This window comes from Pteropus medius, unplaced genomic scaffold, assembly GCF_902729225.1.
Source record: "Pteropus medius unplaced genomic scaffold, Ma_sr-lr_union100, whole genome shotgun sequence".
In the NCBI taxonomy this organism is placed as follows: domain Eukaryota; kingdom Metazoa; phylum Chordata; class Mammalia; order Chiroptera; family Pteropodidae; genus Pteropus; species Pteropus medius.
In genome coordinates this window covers 1017932-1042655 of record NW_024351073.1, presented here as the reverse complement: position 1 = coordinate 1042655, position 24724 = coordinate 1017932, and the positions used below count along the sequence as shown (strand labels likewise).

At 37.4% G+C, this 24724-nt stretch overlaps 1 protein-coding gene across 1 annotated transcript in view; it reads right to left on the bottom strand.

Annotated features, from left to right (window-relative positions):
- Positions 1-204: 204 nt before the first annotated feature.
- Positions 205-24724, bottom strand: part of PLCXD3 (phosphatidylinositol specific phospholipase C X domain containing 3) — a 139854-nt gene continuing 115334 nt past the window's right edge. The window contains exon 3 of the mRNA XM_039842586.1: positions 205-626. Coding sequence (XP_039698520.1) covers positions 473-626 — 154 coding nt within the window. The 3' untranslated portion in view covers positions 205-472. The remainder of the gene's footprint in view (positions 627-24724) is intronic.

The following is a 24724-nucleotide window of genomic DNA, read 5'->3' as shown; positions in this document are numbered from 1 at the left end:
AAATAAAGTTCAGTACAACAATGCAATATACATTCTGTTGGGCGTTCAATTGTTTTGAGTCCCATATAGCATCTGATTAAAGAGAGCGAGCGAGAGGAGGAGAGGAAAGGTTTGGTTAGAGAATACAGAGAGTGGAGGAGCCCTAGGCTGGAATCAGAAACACAATCAAGTAAACACTCATGAGTTACACGTTACGAAGACTAGTTTCGAAAAACAAAATTCACTGGTTTTTTTTTTTTTAATCTCTAACACTAGAAGTAGATTTTACCCACCAAAAAGGAAATGAAATATTTATACGAATGCATACTATGATAATAATCACTCAAGAAATGGATTCTTCCTTTTCCCACCCGCTACCAGCCCTAATTCCCTCAGAGACTCAGTGGAATAGGAAGATCAGAGTGTTTATAGATAATATGCCTAATACAATGAGTCTTCTCTATCTTATTCATGGACATTCAGAATGGTACTATCAAGTGTTGGCTTCTCCTTCATCAAAGACATAGTTGAGCTTTATGACAGTGCTGATGAAATCACCAAGTTCTACAAAATCAGCAGTGACTATATTGATGCCACTCTCTCCTGGCTTCTGCGTGCGGACCCACTGCATCATGGCAGGAAGAGCTCTGAGAAAGGAAAGAAAAAGAGAAGTCATAAAGGGCAAGACACTATTTTTCAAGCTCACAATTCCCAGATTACCCTTTAGTTTTATACCTTATTAAAATAAATGCCTCAATTATAGAATGGAGGAAAAAGGCCAAATAGACAATGGTAAATTCTTAACTTCTGAAGAGACTCTACAGTAGAAATATTCACCATATTGGTCTATACTGGTCTGTACATCTTTGGAGATCCCAGATGCTGTGAGAGTTTACAGTGAAGTTTCTCAAAGCAAACAACATTCTTGCACTTGTATTCTGGTCTGGCATGGTATGATTACGAACTCTGCAAATCTATGGGGTGGTAAAACATGCCCTTAGCAAGCATTTATTATAAACCTTCTATTTTCAGGAAGTGTGCTAGATATTGTAAATAGATATAACAGCAAAAATCCCTGCATTCAAAGAGTTCACGATTTGGTGGTGGGCAGGTAGAGAAGGAAGAAAAGTTCAATATGGTACAATCAAGGCCCATTCCTTTCAACACATTTACTGAGTGCCTATTAATTATATTCCAGTCACCATTGAAGGCACTTGGAAAGCTTGAGTAAACAAAACGGATAAAAATGTTCACCCTAGTGAAACTTACATTCTAATAAGGCAGGACAGTCAATGGACAATACTCGTAAGTAAAGTATATCATTTGATAGATAGGAATACATGCTGTAAAAAATGGAGCAAAAAATGGAGGATAGGAGTGTGCAGATGGAGTGGTGCAAACTGCAACTTAAAATAGGGTGCTTTAGTAGGCTTTATTGATAAGGGGACATTTGTGCAAAGGTTGGAAGAAGACAAGAAAGTTAGTCATGTGGATTTCTAGGGAAAGCATTTCAACTACTGCCATGGCCCTAATGTGAAGTGATCAGGAAGATTAAGCTGAGTAAAGGTGAGAATGGGGGATGAAGAATGAAGTAATGAATTTTCAGGCATAGGAAATACCATTTTTCCATTGAAAGAAGTATGGTGTGTGCTTAGGAGGACAAGGTGCAAACATACAGATATAGGCGATATTAATGATGATATGCAATAGCCTATGACAGCACATTAAAGTAAAATCTGTGACTTCAGGGGCAGGAAAGGAGGTCTCCATGACAAAATGAGAAATAAGCTGAGGCCTGAGAGGTGATAGTATAATAACAAAGAAAGTGTGAGGAAACACATGTGAACATTAAATTCTTGGATGAGATGGAGAGGGAAAGAGAGAGGGGGAAGAAAGAATGATAGGGTTAAGAATCTCGAAGAAATTATACCACAAAATTTAAGGAAGTCTGGAAAATGTCGAAGAGGTAAGAAGCAACTCGATGACAGAGGGCTTTCGGAAATGTAGCACAAATGAAAGCTGTTAATTGGGGAAGTAACACGCATTGATTTGTAATTTGGAGAGATTATAAATTGCCTTCCATGTGGACAAATGAATGGGAGAGGGGAAGACTAGGGGAAGGAATTAGGGAGCTGTTGTAGTAATCCAGACCAAAGACAGTAGTATTTTAGATGCAGTGGCAGCAATAGATATATTTGAAAGGAACTGAGGAGATAAAATTACAACATATGACGAGGTGGGAGTGGATATAGATGGAAAAAGGAGAAAGAGGCCATAAATAATACCTAGATTTCTAGCAGTACTTGGCAGGTAAACATCATTCACTAATCTTGGAAAGATAGGAGTGAAGGTTTTCCAGTGGATGTACTAAATTCAGTCCTTTTTTTCCATGCTCAAAACTTTATTCATTCTATTTATTTAGGTATTTCATTTTAACAGTTTTATTGATATCTCATTCACATAATGTGCAATTCACCACTTAAATTCAGTCTGAGACATGTTGATTATGAGCTGACTTTGGGACACACTGGTTGAGATCTTAATTAGTAGTTAGGTACAGGTTTGATATTCAGGACACAGAGCTGGTCAGCAGCCATCACATAGAGAGAATAGTTAGAGCTATGAGAGTGGACGAAATTACCTGGGAAGATTTTGTAGATGGGGAAGAGAAGATTGGAAGATCAGCAACATTTAAAGGATGTATAGAAAAGTTGATTCAATAAAAGAGATAGAGAAGTAGACACAGAAGTAGGAAGAAAATCAGGAGCATACAGTTATGAAAATCAAGGAAAAGAAATCATGCTCTTTTGCGTTCATGAGGTTAAAGCATGGAATGTAATATGTGTGCACTTCTCCAGATCTCAGAAAGCATATACCTAGCCTAAACAAATTCAACCCATCCAGGCAAAACTGGGTCCACTGCCTTGTACTACATTAATCCTATGCGTAGTACCTTAAAAATTCTGATCCACGTTTTTCAGGATAAACATTTTTTCTGTTAGACACATAGGAGGATCCAGTTGCTTCTAAAAGAGCACAGGATGTATCTAAACATCCAATGCCTTCAGAAAATAGACTGGCAAGTGGAGAAATCTGGTCCTCAGAGCAACAGTTTCAAAAGAGAATTCTATCGTAAAATGAAAAGTCTGGATCCCTAGAGCACAGACACAAGTATGTTCATCAGAAAGACAGATGCTGTGGCAATATGTGTGCAGCCACTTGGATTTGAATTCCATTACTTTTCTTCTGGTCTTGCCAGAGCACATGATATATTCTGTTGTGAATGTAGCATCACCTGGCATTTTAGAAAAGGCAGACATTCTTTGGAAAGGGCATCAGAACCAGTACATTTCTGGGAAGAACGGTTATTCAACAGATACACTCAGCTTGAGAGGTGAGAGGCAGGGTAGATAAGAGTAATGTTGAGGCCAGTGCTGATTCTTCACGAACCTTAGCTGGAGAGCTGGTCCACCAGATTCCTGGGTAGTCTGGTACTAGGTCACGGAAGGCTCCAGGGCAACCAAATTCCCATCTTAGAACCACAATCATCACAGAAGCAGCTCCTCGGATGTTCTCTACTACACTAAGATTAGAATTCCTGAGCCTGAATTTAGAACAATTAATTCTTGTCCCCATAGAGAGATGTTAAGAGAGCACAAGAATGCTCTTTTCTGTTTCTCTATAAAATAGATTGCTTTGAGGATTGATGAAACATCCCTTTGGAATAGCTCATAGTCCTCACATGAAATATGTTTTACATTTAAAATGCCATTTCTCTGAGTAATGGGAATAGTTCTGTTTTTCTGTTCAGATACATTTTTCTAAAGTTAACACCAATGACAAAACAAGCAATAAGGTGAAATCTAATCTTAAATACTCAGACAGTCTTAAGTAGAATTATGTTAAACAAAAAACAATATACTGGATTAAAGCTACCAAATGCTACTCAAGTTACAATAATTATTTAGAGAAACATTTTTTAACCTTTTTTTTCATTATTGCCCCCTCCCATGGAGCCTTTTAAAATATTGTTTCCCACTCATCCTTGTTTCCCATGAAATTTAATACCACAGATATACTGTGTATCTGTTTACATATTGCTCGTATATCTTTGCTGCACATTAAAAAAGTAAACTTTTAATTTTTTCCCTTCCAATTTTTGCCCCCTTGGGGGCAATATTGACACGGAGAATTCATGATTTATAGCTAACTGACAAGTTCCAATTATGTTTAGTGCTGGACAGATACAGAGAATGAACTGAAAAGCTTACTCTGATGATAATAAAATACTGGCTCAAGGTAATAATTTTCTTGGTGTAAGACAAAGTGGTTAAACTTTAACTTTTTAAAAAAATCACTCATTCATTCATTCATTCAATGAAGAGGTGCACACCTGTAGCAGTAGACAGTGTTTTAGCTATAGCACCTGAGAGCCATCCTGGAGTTCAGAACTTCCTTTCTCTCTTTTGTGCCTTTTCTACACTACAGTCAGAACAATCTTCCTCTCATCCGAGTGTGTCAGTCCTCTATACGAATAACCACAGGTCTTCCGTCACCTCCAGGATATGCCTATCTCTTTAGCAATGTGGATGAGTTCCCTCCTTATCTCTCTCACACCATCTGCCACACACACCCCTCTTCAGCCTATTCGTTGCTACTTCCTAAGTGCTAATATGTTCTCCAGCAATAGTGAAATGCTTGTATTTCCCCCCAGACATGAAACACTCCTGTGGTTTCATGTCACAATAGTTTTTCGGGCCTTTCTTCTACATGAAATACTATTCTTTCTTCCAATACCATTCTTGGTCTGACTAATTTCTGCTTGCCCTTCCAGATTTGGCCCAGTAATTATCTCAGTCCCTCCTGTCAAAATCTGGTTGATGAACCCTTTTCTTTATGCTGTATATTCCTTAAGCATAGTTCTGTGTCTGTGCATTGCACATAGCATTGAGATTACCCATTTTCATTACTATTTCTATCAATGCCTGTACATTTCACAAAAAACAAAAATCATGCCATGGTCATCAATATTTACACTGTAGTTACCACATTCCTTAGAATAATACATCTGTTGAACTAACAGACTAAATTGATACGAACCAATCATGACAATACAATATGGTAAAACAGTCGTGGGCATAGGATTCTATGGGATCATAGTAAGTAAAATAATTTATTTCACTTAGGAGAAATTAAGGAGGAATTTAAGGGACACATCACAAAACAGGCGAAATTTGAGGTTGGTCATGAATCTTCAGATAAAGAAGAAGGAAGTTTTTTCAAGAAAAGGGAACAGCACATGCAAAAGCATATGGGGTACACAGTAGATCTCCAGAACTTACTTATCTTACATAAATAAAACTTGATACTTTTTACTATCACTTTCCCATTTCTTCCTCCACTTCTTGACAGCCATCATTCTATTCCTTGCTTCTGTGAGTCTGACTATTTTTGATTCCATATGTAAGTGATATTTGTCTTTCTGTGTCTGGATTATTTCACTTAGCATAATGTCCTCCTCACAATACTGTGCTATATACTAAAATTTGCTAAAAGGGAAGATCAGATGTTAAGTGTTCTTACTATACACTCATAAAAATAATAAAAATAATAAAGGAGGAGGGAAGAAACTTTGGGAAGTGATAGATATGTTTGTGGCCTTGATGGCAGTGATGCTTCACAGTATATACTTATTCTCAAACTCATGAAACTGTATACATTAAATATGTACAGCTTTTTATATGTCAATCAGACTTCAATAAAATGGTTTAAAATAAAAGCCTATGGGCATGAAAGAGATGATGCAATTAAGAAGGACAAGGTGACCGGAAAGTAGGGGCCGTGGTGGTGTGGGGACAGTAGGGACACTGACTAACCTAGTGGAGGAACAGGAAAGTGTTTTGGCTAGAATGTTAAGGACCCCCTTGGATGGCCTGTGGAGTAAGAGCTCCATTCTGTGAGTACTTAAGGGCCAGTCATTGATTTTATCTAATTAAAGAAGAGTTCTTTGATTTCTCATTCAAAGAAAAATCTAATATTAATTCTATACAAAGTCTACCATCTAATGATACTAAAACTTGTGTTCTCATATATAAATAAGGAGCTCATTGTTTCCCTTTGAAAGTTCTCAGATTGCTATGAGATCCTAAAAAGCCTTCATTCATTCATTTACTCATTCATTTATTCATATTATATCCACCTTTATAGACAAAAAGTGTTAATGGAAATTTGGATAATGTTCACTAATATTATGAAGAAAAATATTTTGAGTGAAGTTATGTAATATGAAAAAATGGTTAAATTCCCTTTGAATTTGTATATTAACATTTTAGTATCTATTTACAGAAGGATCTTTTTTCGTATAGAAAGATATGATTATACAAATACTGCAATGTTGTCTTATTAATGCCCCTCTTTTTCTTAATCGCTTTTTTTTTTCATTAGATGCTAGATTTCCAGTATGAATTTAGACTTACTTGTGAGTCCTTGCTAACTACCAGGAGAGTCATTTCAAGATAAATAAAAACTTAAATAAAATCATAGCACTGATATGTAATCTGGAGCCAGACTATTTCTACTCAAATCTCAGCACCAGCACTTATGAGCAAGTCAGTTAACACTCTAAACCTCAGTTTCACCATCTATTAAATGGGCATAATAATGAAGATTGAAGTAGTTAGAGCAAGCAGAGTGCTTAGTTGGGTGTCTAGCTCTCTGTAAGTGGTATTGTACTGAAAATTCACCGAGTGGCAGACCACACAATGCCCTCTCCAGAAGCTACAGGGTCTCAAAGAAGGAAGGCAGCAGGGTATTCTAAGCAACTCCCAGCCATAATACAGTTGTGATGTAAAAAGGAGCCTGCTGGATTTCTTTCCAACTTTCACAATTTCAAAGACAGAAAGGGATGAAGGGTAGGGGATGTCCTGGTGCCGTCAGGGCAAGACTGGTGACAAGGCTTTGGAGGAAATATGCTTGGAAGGGCTTTGTTCCTGGGCACATAGTTGTGGCAAACATCCAAGTATGCTTTTTCCATCACGGGTTCTAAATTAAGTTGGTAAAAGGGAAAGTCCAGACTAAATCTTGGTACATAAAGACCCACTGCCCTTCTCTGGAAGGTAGAACTCTCCTGAGATGGCAGGTTTCTTAGAAGAGAATCAGAAAACCTCCCTCTAAGGAAGCAGAAGAAAGAGAGATGTGGAAACCAGAGCTCTTCTAAGGTGCTGGCTTTGAGAACTGGTTTTGAAAAGATTTAAAGGAAAAGATTTAGGAGTTGAAAGTGCCAAGTTCAGTAACCCTCAATGTGCTGACCCTGACTTTATTAATTCATGTTAATATGCTACTCAGAATTCTTCAATCACCTGTCAGTGCTTTTAAGATAAAAGTAAAAATCCTTAACTGGCTTATAGCACCCTGAACAATGGCCACTAGTGGCTTTCCCTGTCCATCTCCAGTCACTCTCCCCATCACTAAATTCTAGCCACATGCTCAGTCTCACTCGTCTTGATCAGCCTAGTTTTCCTCAGGGAACTTTGTAAATGCTGTCATTGTTGTCGCTGTTTGTTTGTTTGTTTGTTTGAACCAAGAATGGTTTTTCTTCCTTGTCCCTTCACTTGGCCAACTCACTCATCTTTCAAGTGATAGTTTAAGTGTCAATTCTTCCAAACACTAGTCAGAATTGTAATTATACTGATGTGTGATCAATATCTGTCTCCCTAACTAGACTGTGATCTTTCTGACAGCAAGGACTGTTTCTTCACTGTTGTATCTCCATGCTTAGTGGAGTGCCCAGCATAGACTAAGTACTCAATAAATATTTGTTGAATAAATGAACAGGTTTTACTTTTAGAAACAAAAGATTTACATTTAGAATAAAAGTATATGCAGTAACATAATTCATTGAAAAGCTACTGTTTTTCTCACTGTGGCTACTACCACAGATTTTAATCTGTGAATTCATTGCTATTTTGCCGAATAAAAGTGTTTTTCAGAAACTGACTTGAAGGATTTTAACTTTTTGTACTTGGAGGTCTCACTTGCAAATTTTCAAATTGACCAGTCAATTTGCAAAACAACTTTCCCTGTGTTATACATATAGTGCCACGAGATTCTGCGTTAATGATAATAATAGCAGTAATCATCATCAAACCGAGTCCCGATTTCCCCTAACTTAGGAATAATGACGCTGTTAGTAGACACACCCACACATGAGGCAATGATATCTATGAGGGTACTATTCAAATGTAAGGTCCAGAGTTGTTCATAACAACTTGGCCACAGCCTTGAATACAGACATGTCCTGAGAGACACAAGAGCTGCTGTCACACCAGAAATATTGGGTATGGAAAATGACTAACGTTCGCAGTCACCCTAACTACACCAGCTGCTTTAAGTTGTCAAAGGGACAAATTCCAAGTCCTCAGGAGGACACAGCAGCTATTCACCTCCTTCCCATGCCTGGCAGGTTGTTAGTTTATTTCTGTGTTTGTTTAACAAAAAGCAATGCAGTCAAATCAAAGCAAAAGTCACCCTCCGTTTCCTTTGATGACCGCAACAAGAGTCCTTTTTACTGTGGCATGGAAGAAAAACACTAAAAATCCATTTTCAATTAAAATAAGATCATATAAACTCCAAAAAAAATGGTATTTAGAGTCACAAAATGTCCTGTGTCCTCAGACTCATCATTTGCTCCCAGCCATGTTTCAGAACAAGCCATAAACCCTGCCAGGAGACAGACGATGAGCTCCGTCAGCCCTCCGATGGGGCCTCCTGCAGCGCAGAGACTATCCTGTCTGCTAATTTTCTAAGGGAGCAAAGGCATTAAAAAGCTTTGCAAATTCTAAACAAAGAAACCCTTCAGTACATTAAGATTTAGATTGCCAGGAGGCAGACAATGGGTTTTCTTTCAAGAGTAGAGTCTCAATAGAATGAACACTTCTGTGTGGGCTTAAATGTTCTCACCTCAGTCTCTTTCTCAGTACCAAATAGCCCCTCACTCAGCACAAGTGCTCCGGGAATTGGGTACTCAGAGTTCAGAAGCAATTTACTTTATTCAAACCATACAGTTTCTATCTGTTGGCACCCGCCCTTCCTTTTCCTCTTTGGAAAGATTTCCATTTGTTAAGAAAGAACTTCTGCTAAGCTTGTGCTGAAAGGAAATTGTACATTTTCTCAAGGACTCTCTGGGTTTGTGCCTTGGCTTCCAATGGTTCCCTACTTGGGGTTCGTGGATCTAAGGATATCAGAAGAACTAATGTTGAAAGCCATGACAGAAATCAGTCGCCCGTGAACTGTGGTCACACGAATTAACTGAAATGCCACTTTACTGTAGGCAGAATCATTCTATCAATTCAGTTTTAGTACTGACTACCTCTTGCTTATTGAAGTTCAAGTGGAATTCTGTATGCTTTTAATTTTAATAATGGGGTAATCAGTTATTACTCACATTTATTAGGAGGAGAAGTGCTCTGTGAGGGAAAATGATGTAAGAGGTCCCTTGCTGGTGAAATCCTGGGAACTACTGGTCTTCATCACCTTCATATATTCTGTTGTAATGTCAACAAATGTTTATCGAGTACCTATCATGTGGCAGTTGTTGGGGCAGAAACAGGGATGAGTTAGACATGGTTCTTGCTTTAATTATGAGATTAATTCTAGAATTACTTGAACTGCTACAAATAAAAATTGTTTAGTTGCTCTGAATAGCTTTGCCTGGAATCACTGGAAAATGGAGATGTCCACAAATTCTCTTTTGGCTCACAAAATTGCTGCTGGCTTCTTTCTTGGCACATGCTCTGATTCCAGTGGAAATAGTCCATGCACTCTTATAAATTCATGAGACGAAATAAAAACTACTCTCCAAGGACTCATAAGTTAAGTGAGTATTTATCGAGTTTTAATGGACTGCCTACAGTCAATACGGGGGCAGCTGAAAGAATAAGAGCATTAGAATCAGAACCTTATATGAGTGACCTCAGGAAGGTACTTAACCTCCTTGTTGCTTATTTTCCTCACTGAAATGAGATAATAATGATACATATTTCATAGTATATTCATAAGAATAAAAACAATACAATATAGATAGGTGGCATAACAGAGGTTAAGAATGAGAACTTTGGGGCAGAATGAATTCAAATCTTGGCACTACCAGTTTTAGGTTACTTTAAGGCAAGTGACTGAAAAAATTACTCTAGGTATGGATGTGCAGTGACTGCTGTGATGAGCTGCTCAGATCCCCCTTCAGATTGAGGGTGCTCATTCTCCTAGTTGCCAGGAGTGTTGTTGGCTGTCAGCTCTCAGTTGAGCTTCTGTTCAAGAATTGCCTTCAGCCAAAGAGAGCCACCTAATTCAAGGTCACACACCCTCTTGGGGGACAGTCTGCACTCAATGACTGGTCTTTGGTGAGGAGTATATAATGCCACTTGGTTCAACTCTGAAAGTTCCTCCCAGCTCCCATAGCCTTGGTTGTGACCGAAGCCTTTGTTTGACTGCCTCACAGCCCAACGTCTCCCCCTACCCAATCCTGTTTTCTTCACTCTTCCACAGGCATTGATCCCAAGAGGACTCAGATTAAAACTTCTGCACACAAATCTTAGCATCTCAGAGTCTGTTTCTTGGGAAACTCAACCTACAAGTCTCTGATTGAGATGGCAGAAATTTGTGTGATCAGTAGATTCTCCTTCACCCCTCAGTGGGAATCATGAGTGGCCTTTGGCAACTTTAATGAGATAGAGAGATTAAAACCATATTTCCATTTCAAAATACAAAATGCAAACAAAGTAGGTTGTAGGCTGATTTCAGGGGGTGTTTTTTGGTGGAGGGGAAGGAGGTCACTTGAGAAAAAGTGCACTTATGCTTAGTGCTATGCACTGTGCAGATTCATGTGGGGACCTCTACTTCCCCTGGGACAGCAAAAAGGCCACCAAAATCAGACTACTTGGACAGTGACCACTAAGTCTTACTTCAGTTGTCTGTTAGGGTTTTTCCTGTATGCCATTAAGTTTTGAATAATAATGTATCAGGGGCTCAGAAAATCTAATCCTACTTCTAAAGAAAACATTCGTCATGGTCTCTCTGATGGGAAACTTTTCCAGTCCAAACTGCCCAGCAGAAGCTGGGTGTATTTATCATCATAGCCTTTTGTGTATAGTACTTTGTACAATTCCATGTCCCTGACACGTTTTCTTTCAAAGATGAGTGTCATTATAGCATCCAAATTAAATGTTCAATTAAAAAAAACCCAAATACAGAAATTTCACATTCCTGAGAGAAAATTCTAACAGGCAGAATGAACACAAACAGAATTTGATTCGATCATAATATCGCAGGTGCTACTGTGTTTGTGTGCCTGTGGGCCAATGTAATCATGCATAATTCTCAGGGGTAATTTCTTTGGACTTTTCCTCTTTAATCAGTGACAACTGCAGGTGCAAAGGGTAGAGGAATATGTCATCTGTTCTGTAAGAAAATAATATTCATTATGCTGTTAATTCTATAATTTCCTCCTGATGGTGGACTTACATAGTCAGAGTCTTTTAATAGTACTGAAAGAGTACAAAATTTTAAGTCAATTAGTCTGAAAGGAGTGTTTTCCATCATGTTATCTGTTGCTTATATTTTTGGGAAATCACGCTACCTGACATTTTTTAAATTGTCCACTTTAGTATTCTTTGACAACATGGAAAATTCCTAGGAGCTTAATAATGTATGATAAATATTGCTGAACCATATAGGTGCCATATATGTGTCTTATTTGTTAATACATCCCCCCTCTTCCTCGTTTATTTCCTCCTTGCTCCCTTTACAAAATTATCACAGGATATCAGGTTTGAAAATGCCCTTAAGATATTTGTAAACAGTGACCACATTCTCTATAAAAATATTTCCTAAACTGAGTTCCATGGGACAATGCTTCATGAGATATTGAAAGATATTTCTAAGACAAATAAACATTCTTTTGGTGAACTACATTTACGTAATGTTGAACTCTCTTTGATGTTCACAGTATGCATACTAGCATATCAAACATATTACCATATTAAAGACATGCTGTTATTGAAATAAGTTAAGCATTCATTCTCATTTTCAAACTGGTATTTTCTAAATTTATCTGACCCAAGAACAGTCCTGCCATCACCAGCACACGCATGACACACACACACACATACACGCACACACACACTTTTCATTTCTTCCTATAAACTACCAATGGACAGCTCATGGACCTAAAGTTCTACAGAACACTGTTCTAGAATTATTGCCGAACAGCGTCCTTTTCAAGGGCTCAACTCAGCCATATATTTCAGGGACTTGAAATTTTCACAGCCTCCTGAGTCAGACTCTCTCATCTCGGAACTGCTCCCACTGTTAGAAAATTCTTTCCGACCGCCCTCTAGTCCCTAGGTTCATCCAGAACAAGTCTATTCCTCTTCCACATGACAGTCCTTTAAATATTTGAAAACAATTAGAAGTCTCCTACTACACCATCTGTATTGCTCCTCCTCCATCTAAAACATCCTATTTTCTTAGGTAATTCAGTTTAGAACTTTCTTATTCTTTGTTATTCTCTTCTGAACACTCTACTTTATTTATACTTCCTGCAAAAGAGGTACCTGGGAAATCATGCGATTCTCTAACTGTAGAGTGTAACAGAGTACCTCTACCTTCATTCTGGGTACTATTGTTCTCTTATTATGCTCAAAGATTATTTTGACTATTTCTCTATTAATGCCTCAAAGTTAGTCCATCATCACCTTTTTCCTAAATTCTTTAACAGCTTATTCTGAAGGAAGCAAGAAGATATTAGGCAGGACCAATGTGGGGAAAGCAACTCTACTTCTAGAAAAGTCAACACAAACTTGCTACCTTACACACTCTTCTCCTTCTTCATCTCAGGGAATCTTCTCTCTGTCACCAAAGAAGATATAAAGCGTGCAGGAGCTGAGATCCCACCAGAACTAGAGAAAAGCCCTCAAGAATGATCTGAGGCTGGATAGTGGCTGGAAACTAAAAAAGTGGGAGCAGATGAAAAATATGGAAGTTTTGATCCTCTGGGAGGGAGGTAACTCCAGCTGGCAGTAGCAATGGTATTGGGGATATTAGCCATCCAGGTAAGTTTCCTCTGGGTTGTTTAAGAGTTAAAGTGTCAACATCAGAAAAATTTGTACAGATACAGAGAATTTTTTAATATAATTTTTTCAATATTTGAAATTGGATATGCATGTGAATAGTTGTCCATGTAAATTATCCACCTGCCTGCCTGAGTCTGCACTGAATGAATACAGAAGCAGTGTTTGGCAAGGTGACATAATGACAAAACTACTGCCCTTCCTCAGGGCCGGTGCTCACTCTAGCTTTAATTAAGTCATTAATTAACTAGTTATTGATTCTAAGAGTAATTGAACATAGAATGCACTATATGAAAGAGGAGCATTATTAGCAACTATGTCTGGTTGTATTTTAGAGAAGCATGTAAAAGTTCAGTCCTAAAATACCCCTTGCTACACTATTTTCTTAATTAAAATCTCCCTTTACATTAATCTATAAGGCTATAAAAATGCCCTCCAAAAAAGGTGAAATAAAATGCTTCCTCATGACAGACCAGACCAGAGTTATCTCAGGGTAGGTTTGTAGGGATATAGGAATAAGTCTTTAAATGTTTTTATAATATCAATTCAGTCTGGAATCAAAGGAAAGACACTGGCATAGAAAAGAGGCTTGTGTGTGTGTGTGTGTGTGCGCGCCCGTGTGTGTGTGTGTTTTCTGGAATCTCAATTAACTTCTACAGTTCTATAGTGACATCTACAATTGAATTAACTGTATGTTTTTATATAGATGCTACTCTCCTGGGTCCTTCCACCAGCAGTACCTTTGTGAAATAATAAAAAAGCATTTTCATTCAGGGAATGAAATGACTAGCATGCACCACAATCTGCCTTATATGAGTGCATTTGCCTACAACTGAATTTTGAACTTGACTGCACACAGTGTCTCTGAAAACAGATAACATAATACTATGAAAGTAAATAACTAATATGCTGAAATAATATAACTATACTGATAAAATATATTAAATAAAAAACAGTTGTAAAATAACAGAATGCCAGGGGTTCTCAGTTTCTCTGCTCTAGAGTAGAAGTATAGAAATCTCATCTATTCTTCACCACGGTGGACTGGAAAATTTTCTTTTAAACAGCTCAAGTTCAAATTTGAAAAACAATCCACAAAGGGAAGTGGCTGGTGAATCAGACAATAGCACTAGTTATGGGCACTGCGGGCTGCCCAACAGCTCCACCTGCTCTGCTCCCAGGAGAGGCAAAGAATCTTCTCCCAAGGTGATAAAGTCTCTCTGACAGGGACCTGTTTCAGAAGGATGATGCTATTTTCAAGTGAAAGAATTAATGTATCCTTTTCAACTAAAAGTTGAAATCAGCAGGAAGGAACTTAAAGAATGTTGCTGCTAATTTTATTAGGAACTCATGTCCCACTGGAAGTCATTAAGTAGAAATCATTTGAAAATATCTTCAAATGTGTGGCTTTCTTAGCTACTAATATTAGAAGGTATTTTATAACAGGTTTATTCTTGGTATTCAGTTTAATTCTAGGGGGTAAAAAGGGTTCGGCATTAAACAAACAAACAAACAAAAACCTAGATAATATCCTACTGAAATAAGGTGTTGTTAAATAAAGGTAAAAGGCATTGCCACTAAAATACCAGTTTTGAATGCTGCTCATTACTCTTTCTGCTGACAAATGAAGAAATGTTCATAATGCCGGTTTACTTTTCTTAGTCATATTATGATACCTAGTGGAATGAAGTGGACAAAAAAATCAGTAAGATTGACTTGAGAATTGTGAAATCTTGAGTCTAAACCTGGCTCTACTATTCACAGGCTATCTGTGGGGGACAATACCATCAACATCACATTTCTACACTGCTACATTAATGTCCAGAATGAGCAGCTTCTTTCTTGTCTATAAAAAAGTCATTCTTGAAACCAGTTCTGTGACCCCACTTGAACTATGCCTGCAAGTCACTGACTCTCTCTGTGCAATGTGTAGGATGAAAATACATCACTCCTTCTTGGGGGTATTAGAAAGCTCAGATACAATTATGACTGTGAAAACCCTTGAAAACTGCAAAATGCCTTACAAATTTAAGTTGTTCTAATTAGATGAATTATTTGAAAATATTAAACCAGAAATCTTCTTGGCCCTCAGCTGAACTTTTCACTTGTAAATGGGTTGGATTGCCATTAGGTTTTCAATGTTTGTTCATACAGCCTGCCTTGGCTCTTACCTTATTAGAGGCTATAAAGAATGGTGGAGAAATAGTCAAGATCATCGTAGAAAAGAGAGTTTCTATCACTCCGCTCTTTTTTTTTTTTTTTTTACATTAGTTAGACTATCCCTCATATCGATAATCTCAAGAAACTTGAATCTAAAATGAGGTTGAGGTTCAAATGGAGACTCATGGACACGAACAGTAAGTTAGTGGTTACCAGAGGGAAAGAGTGGCGGGGGGAGGGGGGGGGGGGATAAAGGGTATATAGGTCAAATGTTTGGAAAGAAATTTTTGGGGTGGTGAACACACAATGCAATGTACATGTGATGTATTGTTGAATTGTACACTTGAAACTTATTTGATTTTATTAACCAATGGCACCTCAACAATTTAATTTAAAAAAAGAATAAAAAGATCGAAGTCATTTAGTTACTATGTACCTATTAGGTTATAAACAGATGCTGCCAGCATGCTGCTTTTGTACCAAACGACTCAAATGGGTTGTAAAAGAGCCAATTCTTAGCCCAGTGTTCTGGCTCAAGATGAGAGGCTATAGCCCTCTCTCAGTTGGAGTTTTCACCACCCCAAAGAAGGCTTTGTTCTATTCGTTGTAGTAAATGAGACTTGATTATGGGGCTGAGGTCTGGTGGGCTCGTGTCCTCTCAAGAATAAATCCGGGTAGCCAGGAGGGGATCTGCCCCTTTTGAAAATGAGCACAGCAACATGCAGATGTGATTTTGAGAGCACAGTACCCCTCAGGGCAATCTACATATCCCCTAATGAACCAAGCCACAGTAACATCAGCTCAAGTAGAGCATCCTGCTCTGGGATCCTTCTGGCTAGTGATGCCATAGCCTTCATTTGATCCTGTTAAACCAAATGCTACTGCATGTCAGGCACTGTTCTAGGCAACTGAGGCACTGTTCTGGGTGTTGAAGAGAGAGCTCAGAGAAATGAGCGAAAATGAGACCTTAAAGTTTCTAGTTTAAACCAGAAAACTTGACACTATCCTCAGAAAATGGCCCTAGTTTCACCATCTGTGCAGCAGTTAGATGTTACTCATTCTGTCCATCAAACTCCTTAACAATGGTACAGAAAGTCTGGGCCGCAAAGAGCCTGAGCCAAAAGGCAGTGTGATGATTGAGATGAAGGTTCACAAACTATGTCTTATTGAACACAAAAAATAAGATGTCCAGAATGCTTTGTAAATTTAACACGGATATTCTATTATCAGCATGAACATCTCATTCTCTACATTGATTTGCTATATCAATAGTCAAAAGTAACTGTTATAGGAAAAATTTCAAAATAGAAGCAAAACTCTCAATTGTGGCATAAATATAAATGTAAATCAATAAAAAAAGGAGCTAATTGATTCAAAATTCAAATACATAAGATTTTATAATGTATTTAGTTATTTCAATAAGCTAAAAACCCTTGCTTCAGATATAGAAAAACATGAATATTCCATCTTTTTTAAAAATTTTATCTAAGAAGGATAATTTCTGGACAAAAGTAAGAATAATGGTGGATGGCTAAATAGGTCCTAGAAGTCTGAATATTCTCAAAACTGAAAAATCAGCAGTTTAAAAAATCTATACCTACCTGAATATGAGTATGGAGTAAGGATAGATTTTCTTTTCATCAGAAGCACGTAGAAGTTTAATGACAATGGACTCATCACCATAGACACACTTGTGCTGTCAACGCCACTGCAACTTCACATGAGCCATAGGATCCTCAGAGCTCTACCTTTCCTGCCCTGGGTCCTTACCCATTTACTGGGCTTCTAAGGTTTGGGTGTGTGGAGACCACTTTAGACACCACAATGATATATGGAAATTAGACTAAAGATATTCAGAGCATGTTTTTTCCTTCAAATGAAAGGACTACTCTTTATTATGAAACCTGAACATTTATGTTTGCTTGAAATCTAGTTGTTTCAGTTCAAAATCTTTTATATAAATAGAAAAAAATTCAAAGCCAAAACAAAACATCTCCAAGTATCCAATGACTATTTTGAAAATCAATTGCTCTTAGGCAAAAGCAAAATTAAATTTGTTTATATGCAACGTAAGTGCCTTCCTTTTGGCTAAAATAAATGGTCGATTCAGTTCTAAAGTCAAATTTTCTAATCTCAATAGGTAGTACATGATGTACAATCACAAAAACCACTAAATTCAGTGTGTATCTACATCCTCAGCATTGGAATTAAATAATTTAAAACCATAACACATGTCTAGACTGAGAATATTTTTAGTCACAATGAAAATCCAATACGCTTGAACCTGGAGAAAATAAAGAATGACATCAGCTAATAGTTGAGTTCTGACATTTTTCTAATCGTAATGAAAATGTTTTTCGATGTCAAGCCACAGTCATATTAAAACATTTTTCCCTAAAGCCCAACGATGTATTTGCTATACACAAGGCAAACATTTTCATGAGTTGTGTTATTTGCTTGCTGAAGCTGAATTGAATGACTCGTGTGTTTGAAAAGAGAATTTCTTTACACCTCAGGCATCTATTTCAATTTCAGGTAAATAACAAAAAACTGTATTGCTTTTTTACCATCTTGTATTTGCTCTAAGTTTTAAATGGCATCTATTGGTTCTCCATTCACCATAAAACATTATCTCGAACTGAAAAAATAATCTTTCTAAATTGATGTTCCGAATTAATGGGCATGTTTAAAAGGAATGATTTCAGATGGACTTCTAAAACATGAATAATAAATTTGTTATAAAGGGCAAGCATTAAGCCTGCATTTAGAATCATCTCCATGAACACAGGATAGAAGAAAGCAAAAGGTAGTCTGTCCAATAGCTTATTGACATATTTGACCAAAAGAATAAGTGTTAAGCCAACCATCCAGAAATGCAACTTATATTTAGGAAAAGTATACACTGAATTATAAGGTTTCAGATTTCTTTCTCTATAGCAAAATGAAAATACGAACTCCAAATGATCAAATCATCAATTGAAGAAATATTTGAATCTGAAATGAAAGACATATTTCCATTTTGCTACCTATGGAAATAGTTACTTTGTTATGTTTTTTACTCAGCATAGATCCCATTAATCTTCTCTTACAACTTTATTTTAATTTATTAGTTTAAGTAGGAATTATTTTAGATGAGAAATATATAAATACAACTGATGCCTGTGGGTCACGTCAATTAATAGCAGACCAATTATGCAAAAGAAATTACCACTGATTACTAAAAGTTGAAGTTCCTAAGTTCCTGTTGGAAAAATTTCAGCTCAAGCCTGCAACTCATGTTGTATATCATTTAGGAAAATCTTCCTAATTCATGCAGAGTAAGCCACATTTTAAATATCACGATTCTCTTTTACTTCACATGGTTAAGAATTATATTTGTGTTGCATTAAACTCATATTCATTAATTCATTTAATTCAATACATATGTATTGCCCACCTACTCTGGGCTCTAGGCACAGAGAAATTAATGATGAATAAAACCAGTCCAGTCACATAGCTCACAATTTAATGGGGGGTGTGTGTGTGTGTGTGTGTGTGTGTGTGCGCGCGCGCATGCAGGAATAAATAAGGTAATCATAGAAATAAGAGTGTAATTACATACTGTGATGTGAGATGTGAAAGGAAGTTAAATGGTTCTATACGAGCATATAACGGGGTGACTTGGACCCAGTCTGGGTAGTCAGGATACGGATGGTGGGTGTTTTCTTTTTAGAAGTCCAAATAGTAATCAATGAAGTAAGTCGACATTAGATTTGTCTCAAAATAAAATTGTTCCTGCAGACATGAGTTTTCTTTGAGATTTTCCAAATTACGTCTTTGCTAATTTTAATCAGGCAAGACAAAAGAACTCGAGAGCAAGAATGGAGTTTGGACTACATGTAGTCCAACACTGTTATTAGATAGATGTGGAAACCGAGCACAAGAAAGGGTGCGTGTCCTGCCCATGCATTGTTTTCACTCAGTGGCAGAGATGAAATTGTAACCTCATTATGCTAAAATCTTCTCCAGAGTGCATCCGTCTCATCCATCCCACTCTGAGTCTGGTTTATCTAAGTTATCGGCTCTGATGCATTAAGGCAATAACTACAATAGCAACGTGGTAAGAGAGTCTATAGAATGAGAATATTCATGAAGTAACTATTGTTTTTTGAACACAACCTGTCATTCAGCTCAAGCCACTAGTGAAAACAAAAACTATGCATGCATCCAAATATCTTGGTAAGCTTCCAATTACTTAGCATGTTTAATTTTCATTATTTTCTCTAAATTGTGTATGTGTACACTAGATTTTATAGATTTTGACTTGTTTAAATCAAAATCGACATTAACTCATGGCCAATGCCAAATTTAATTTTTGCTCTATACTTATTTGACTTTATCCAAATGGAATAGTTTTAATAACTGTTTTTAGAGAAGTTTTAAGTTTACAGAAAAATTACACAGAAAGTACAGAGTTCCCATATAAACCTTCTTTCCCACCCCTCCACATAGAGTGTCTCCTATTATTAATATCTTGCATGAGTGTGGTACATATGTTACAAACAATGAACCAATAGTGATACATCATTATTAACTGAAGTACATAGTTTACCTTAGGATTCATTCTTTGTGTTTACAATTATATGTGTTTTGAATAATGCATAATGTCCTGAATCCACTATTACAGTGCCGTGGTTTTACTGTCCTAAAAATGCTTTGTGCTCTAATTATTCAACCTACCCTCTTTTCCTCTAAACCCTTGGCAACCACTGATCTTTTACTACCCCTAGAGTTTTGTGTGTGTGGATGCGTTAAAATATGTATAACATAACAGTTACAATTTTAACCATTTTAAGTGCACCGTTCTGTGGACTGTTAAGTACATTCACACTGTTGTGCAATCATGCTACTATCTAACTGTCTCTATAGTTTGGCCTTTCCCAGAATGTCATGTTGTTGGAATTATACAATATGTAACCTTTCAGACTGGCTTCTTTCACTTACCAGTACACACTTAAGTTTCCTCCATGCCTTTTTATGATTCGTGTCTTTTTACCACTGAATAATATTCTCTTGTATGGATGTATCAATTTGTTTATCCATTCACTTATTGAAGGACATTTTGGTTGCTGCCAGAGTTTTGGCATTTATGAATAAAGCTGCCAGAAACATCCAAGCACAGGTTTTTGTGTGAACATAAGTTTTCAACTCATTTTGATAAATATCGAGGAGTGAGATTGATGGATCATATATCAAGATTAGGTTTAGCTTTGTAAGAAACTGCCAAACTGTCTTTTAAAATAGCTGTTCCATTTTGCCTTCCCACCAGGAAAGATTGAGAGTTCCTGTTGCTCCACATTTTGGTGGTGTCATTGTTTTGGATTTTGACCATTCTAATAGATATATGGTGGTATGTCATTGTTTTATTAAAAGGATATTTTAGAACTTTCCAAATTAAAATACTGAAGAGATGCCTCAGCAAAGAAAAAAAAATGTTTCACCTGTTAAAATTCTCTCTGGTCCACTCTTAACAAATCTTGTCACCCAGTAGAGTTGGTTGGCTCTGGGTATTTATTAGATCCGTTTCACAGGTCTTTACTTTTTCACTCCAAAGTAAAACTCTTACATCATCTCGTTCATACTTGTATTACTTGTGTATCACACTACATTGAAACAATTTATTGCTCTGCCAGTCTTCCTCACTGCACTTAAGGGGTCCTAAAGGCAGGAAGCTTGATGTACCTGGGTCGGCATCCCTGTGCCGAGCATTGAGTCTATATGTGGCTGTGATCAGGTGATCAGCCAAGAGTCACTACTGATTATGACAGATATTAGGGGAGGACCTGTGAGACCAACCCAAACTCATCCTGGCCTTCAGCTTCACACTCTTCTGTAACAATTTTGCCCTGAGTTGCAGTTTTCCAGGCTTTGCCCGTTCTAATACCAGATCAAGCCAAGGTACTATTACTTAAAGAATTACCAAGTAGGGGCAAGGAAGGAAAGACTGAGAAAGAGAAAAACAGAATAGTCTCCAAATGAGTAAGCAGTCCATACAAAAATGAAAGTAGCTGTCTTCTTCACTCTTCGCTTCGCCACCTCTCCTGGTAGTCAGGACACCGGCCTCTCCGTGACAGTCATCACTCTCTCAGGGAGTGATCGCACCAACTGCATTCAGTGCTTCTTCAAAGCACTAAGTAAAATTGATTCAGTGGAGATTTTTTTAGAAACGTTCTCCAGCAGCTCTGGTGGGTATTTGGAGGAACAAACACTTTTCCCAAATGATTGTTTATTAACACTTCATGGGATTCTCCATTGTAAAGTGTTTCTCATTTTGTGAGGTAAGACAATAGTTTTAGCCTCACTTCCTAAATGAGTTAGGGAAGCAGCTGTTTGGGGTGCTATTTTCAAACCAAAGGCATTACGACTTGTGTGATATGGTCAAATCAGTGTGCCAAATGGACCCCAATGTACCACCATCATCTTAAATACAGGTAGGAGGATGAAAAGAAGTATAGCTGAGAAATCCTGTCAAGAACTCATCTTTCGTATTTTTATATCTGGTGTCACAGAATAGGAATGGGATTTTGAGCTGGTTTGAGAAATCAGGAGGAAAAAATCTAGCCATTCCTGGTGTTCTTTAGCGATGTCAATATCTACTACTCTAGTTTAACTAGTTAATTCACAAGACAAAGGGGCTTTTGCAAATATAATGACAAAAGGTCTTCCAGCTTTGAAACAGATTTTTTCCCCAGAAATGCTATAATTTTCATATAAAATGACAACTTACAGATAGAGCAAATTACTGTGGTTTTTGGTTTTGTTTTGTTTTAGATCTCAAGAGTATTGGGTAGAAGTGATGCCGAATACATTAGGTGTTTGGCCGTCTCTAAAATGCAGGCCCACTAAGTAAAAAGGCATCGGGAGAGATCAAGACCTGCAGTTGCTCCACATGCTTGGCAAAGAAGAAGAGAGGCTTTTAAACTGCCTGAGAATGAGAACAAGCCACCACTTTCAAAGAAAGTGTGGAAATACTGAACTCTGGAAAGTCTGCCAAGCGTAGTGAAAAGTGGTAGAGTTTAACAAGGCCAAATAATAATCACACATCTCAGTACTTGTTCTAATTATCCAGCAACTAGCTAAAAAATATATAATTCAAAATCCCTAGGTGATTGTAATGTGATTTGCTAATCTTTCCTAAGATTTATTAACAATACCCACCAACATATAATGACAGCGTGAAAATATTAGAAAGATTCTAGATACCTATGTGTTACCAGTTTTGCATATCCAGCAGTTAAGTGCCCAGAACACTGTTCTCATGTTTGTTCTTTTGTTTCCAAATCAAGATTTATTTTTTAAAAGAACAGCTGGGCTCATTAGAGGCTGTTAAGATACTAAACATGAAGTTAAGAACAAAGGAGCAATCGGAAGTTCAAAGTGCTACTTCTGGATGAAAAATGTCATTTTGATAATCAAACAGCTCCTAAGAAAGGCTGTCATTCTCAGGGAAATAACTTCTCACAAATTCAGAGATGTCAAATACTCCTGTTGGGAAAAGCGTATGGAGTTCTTTAACCTTCTATTATACTAAATTCTGCCACAGAGTGTGTTAAAGACATTATCTCTGAGGAATCAACATTCTTTTAAACGGCAGCAACTGGAGCACATCCTGCTTCATGGTGGGGGGCGTAGCATTAAAAGTGAGGGTTCGTCAAATCATCCCACGCTTTCCCTACGTAAAATGGTCCAAGGATTTAAAGCGGTGGTTTTTGTACTCTGGAGATTTGAATGATACTTTAAAAGGCTAGAAGTTTATTTGCCGCACTCCTGAGGAGATTAAAACACTCAAAAAGCACTTAGCAAGTGAGTAATTATTATATGACACTACCACATATATCACAGTGCCTATAAATCACCCTACAGTTACAGAGCGCTCGTCCTTTGTTGTCCTTTAGCACTGTGCTTGCTCTATTTACTGCCCTGCCTATACCTGTAAACATCTAGGCAGCCATAAACATCCAGTCGAAGTTCTGGAATGTTCCAGCAAACACGCAGGTGTTACCTTTTTCTTAGCGTTCTGCACCATGTTGCTGCAGAAAACTATATCCAGCTCTACCCTGTGTTGCCTCATCCGCTCAGGTGAGCTAACATTCCTCGCAGAAGACTCCACAATAGTCAAAGTTGATGAAGATCGTGTTCATACTCTGCATGCCAGAAGTTTCCACTGTCCCACTGTGTCACAAGATACCATAATCTGAACACAGCTACCATTTCCTCAAGTTTTTAAGTACGTTTTTAATTTCAAGGTACCAAGGAGCTGGGAAAGCCGAATCATTCTCCTCTTTAGTTGAATACCTGCCGTCTTTTCTTCTTCATGTAGTAAACATCAGGGGTGGCCTGCTTCTTTATTTTCACAACAAAGTCTAAATAAATTCTGCACATTGATCAAAATTTGACAGCTCTGTGTGCAGTTTTGCAACATGCTGGTTGCATAACCTTGCTTAAAAATACTCAAGGTCACTTGTGCAGTGAAAACCTTAGACATAAACTGGGCTTGAAACATCCTAAACCTGGTTTAGGTTCTCTCCCTTCCCCCTCCTCCCCCGTAAGAGCCCAATTCTCTCATTCTTTTAGTTTCTCTTCTTTGTTCACTCTTGAAAATGAAGGAGTTGTGTTTAATTTCAGCCAAATCTACAGCAGATTTCATAAGAGACGTACTGGGAGAGATCTGCTGGCTACAGTTCTCACCGCCTGACCTCGCATCTACTGCACTCCTCATCTCTTTTTGAGACTCCCTCTTCATTTGCACCTTTTCTCCATTGTTATCTTTATCTCCACCTGAAGCTTGAGTAGGGGAATTAATCTTAGGATATTAGCTCCTATCTCCATTATGCTGAAGACACTATGAATTTTCATGAGATTCTATCTTTCACCTTTGGCCTTATATGTACATTCCGCTAGGAAGACTGTTAAGGCCATGGAGAAATGGGTGCCTGGGTAATACAAATTTTATCTTTCTTAAACCATGCTTAAAGGAATACAAGAAGGGAGATCTAAGCTTATAACATACATCAGAGAAATCAGAAGCAATCCTGTCCAAAGACAAGGTCAAAAAAAGTTTCTTAAGTATTCATTCTAGAAGACTTAGTAGGAGAAAAGTCCCAGAGATCTATAAAGTAGAGAATGATAGACAATATTATTTCTTCCCCAGGAAATTGCCTCTTAAAGTCTGATAAATACATTGCACAAACACATTGAAATCTTTTATTTGTTACTTGAATTCGTTACTTGAATTTGGTGTTAAAGCTTCTGGTTTTTTTGGTTTGTTTGTTTTTTTTGTTTATCTTTGTTTTGGAACTTGGGACTAGTAACTAGTTTTGACAACTTTATTCCTTTACCAGCACCTTGAAATAAAAAGCTCTGCAGAGAACTAAATTTTGCTCCTACAGTGGGCAAAATTCACCAAACCATACTTTATAACA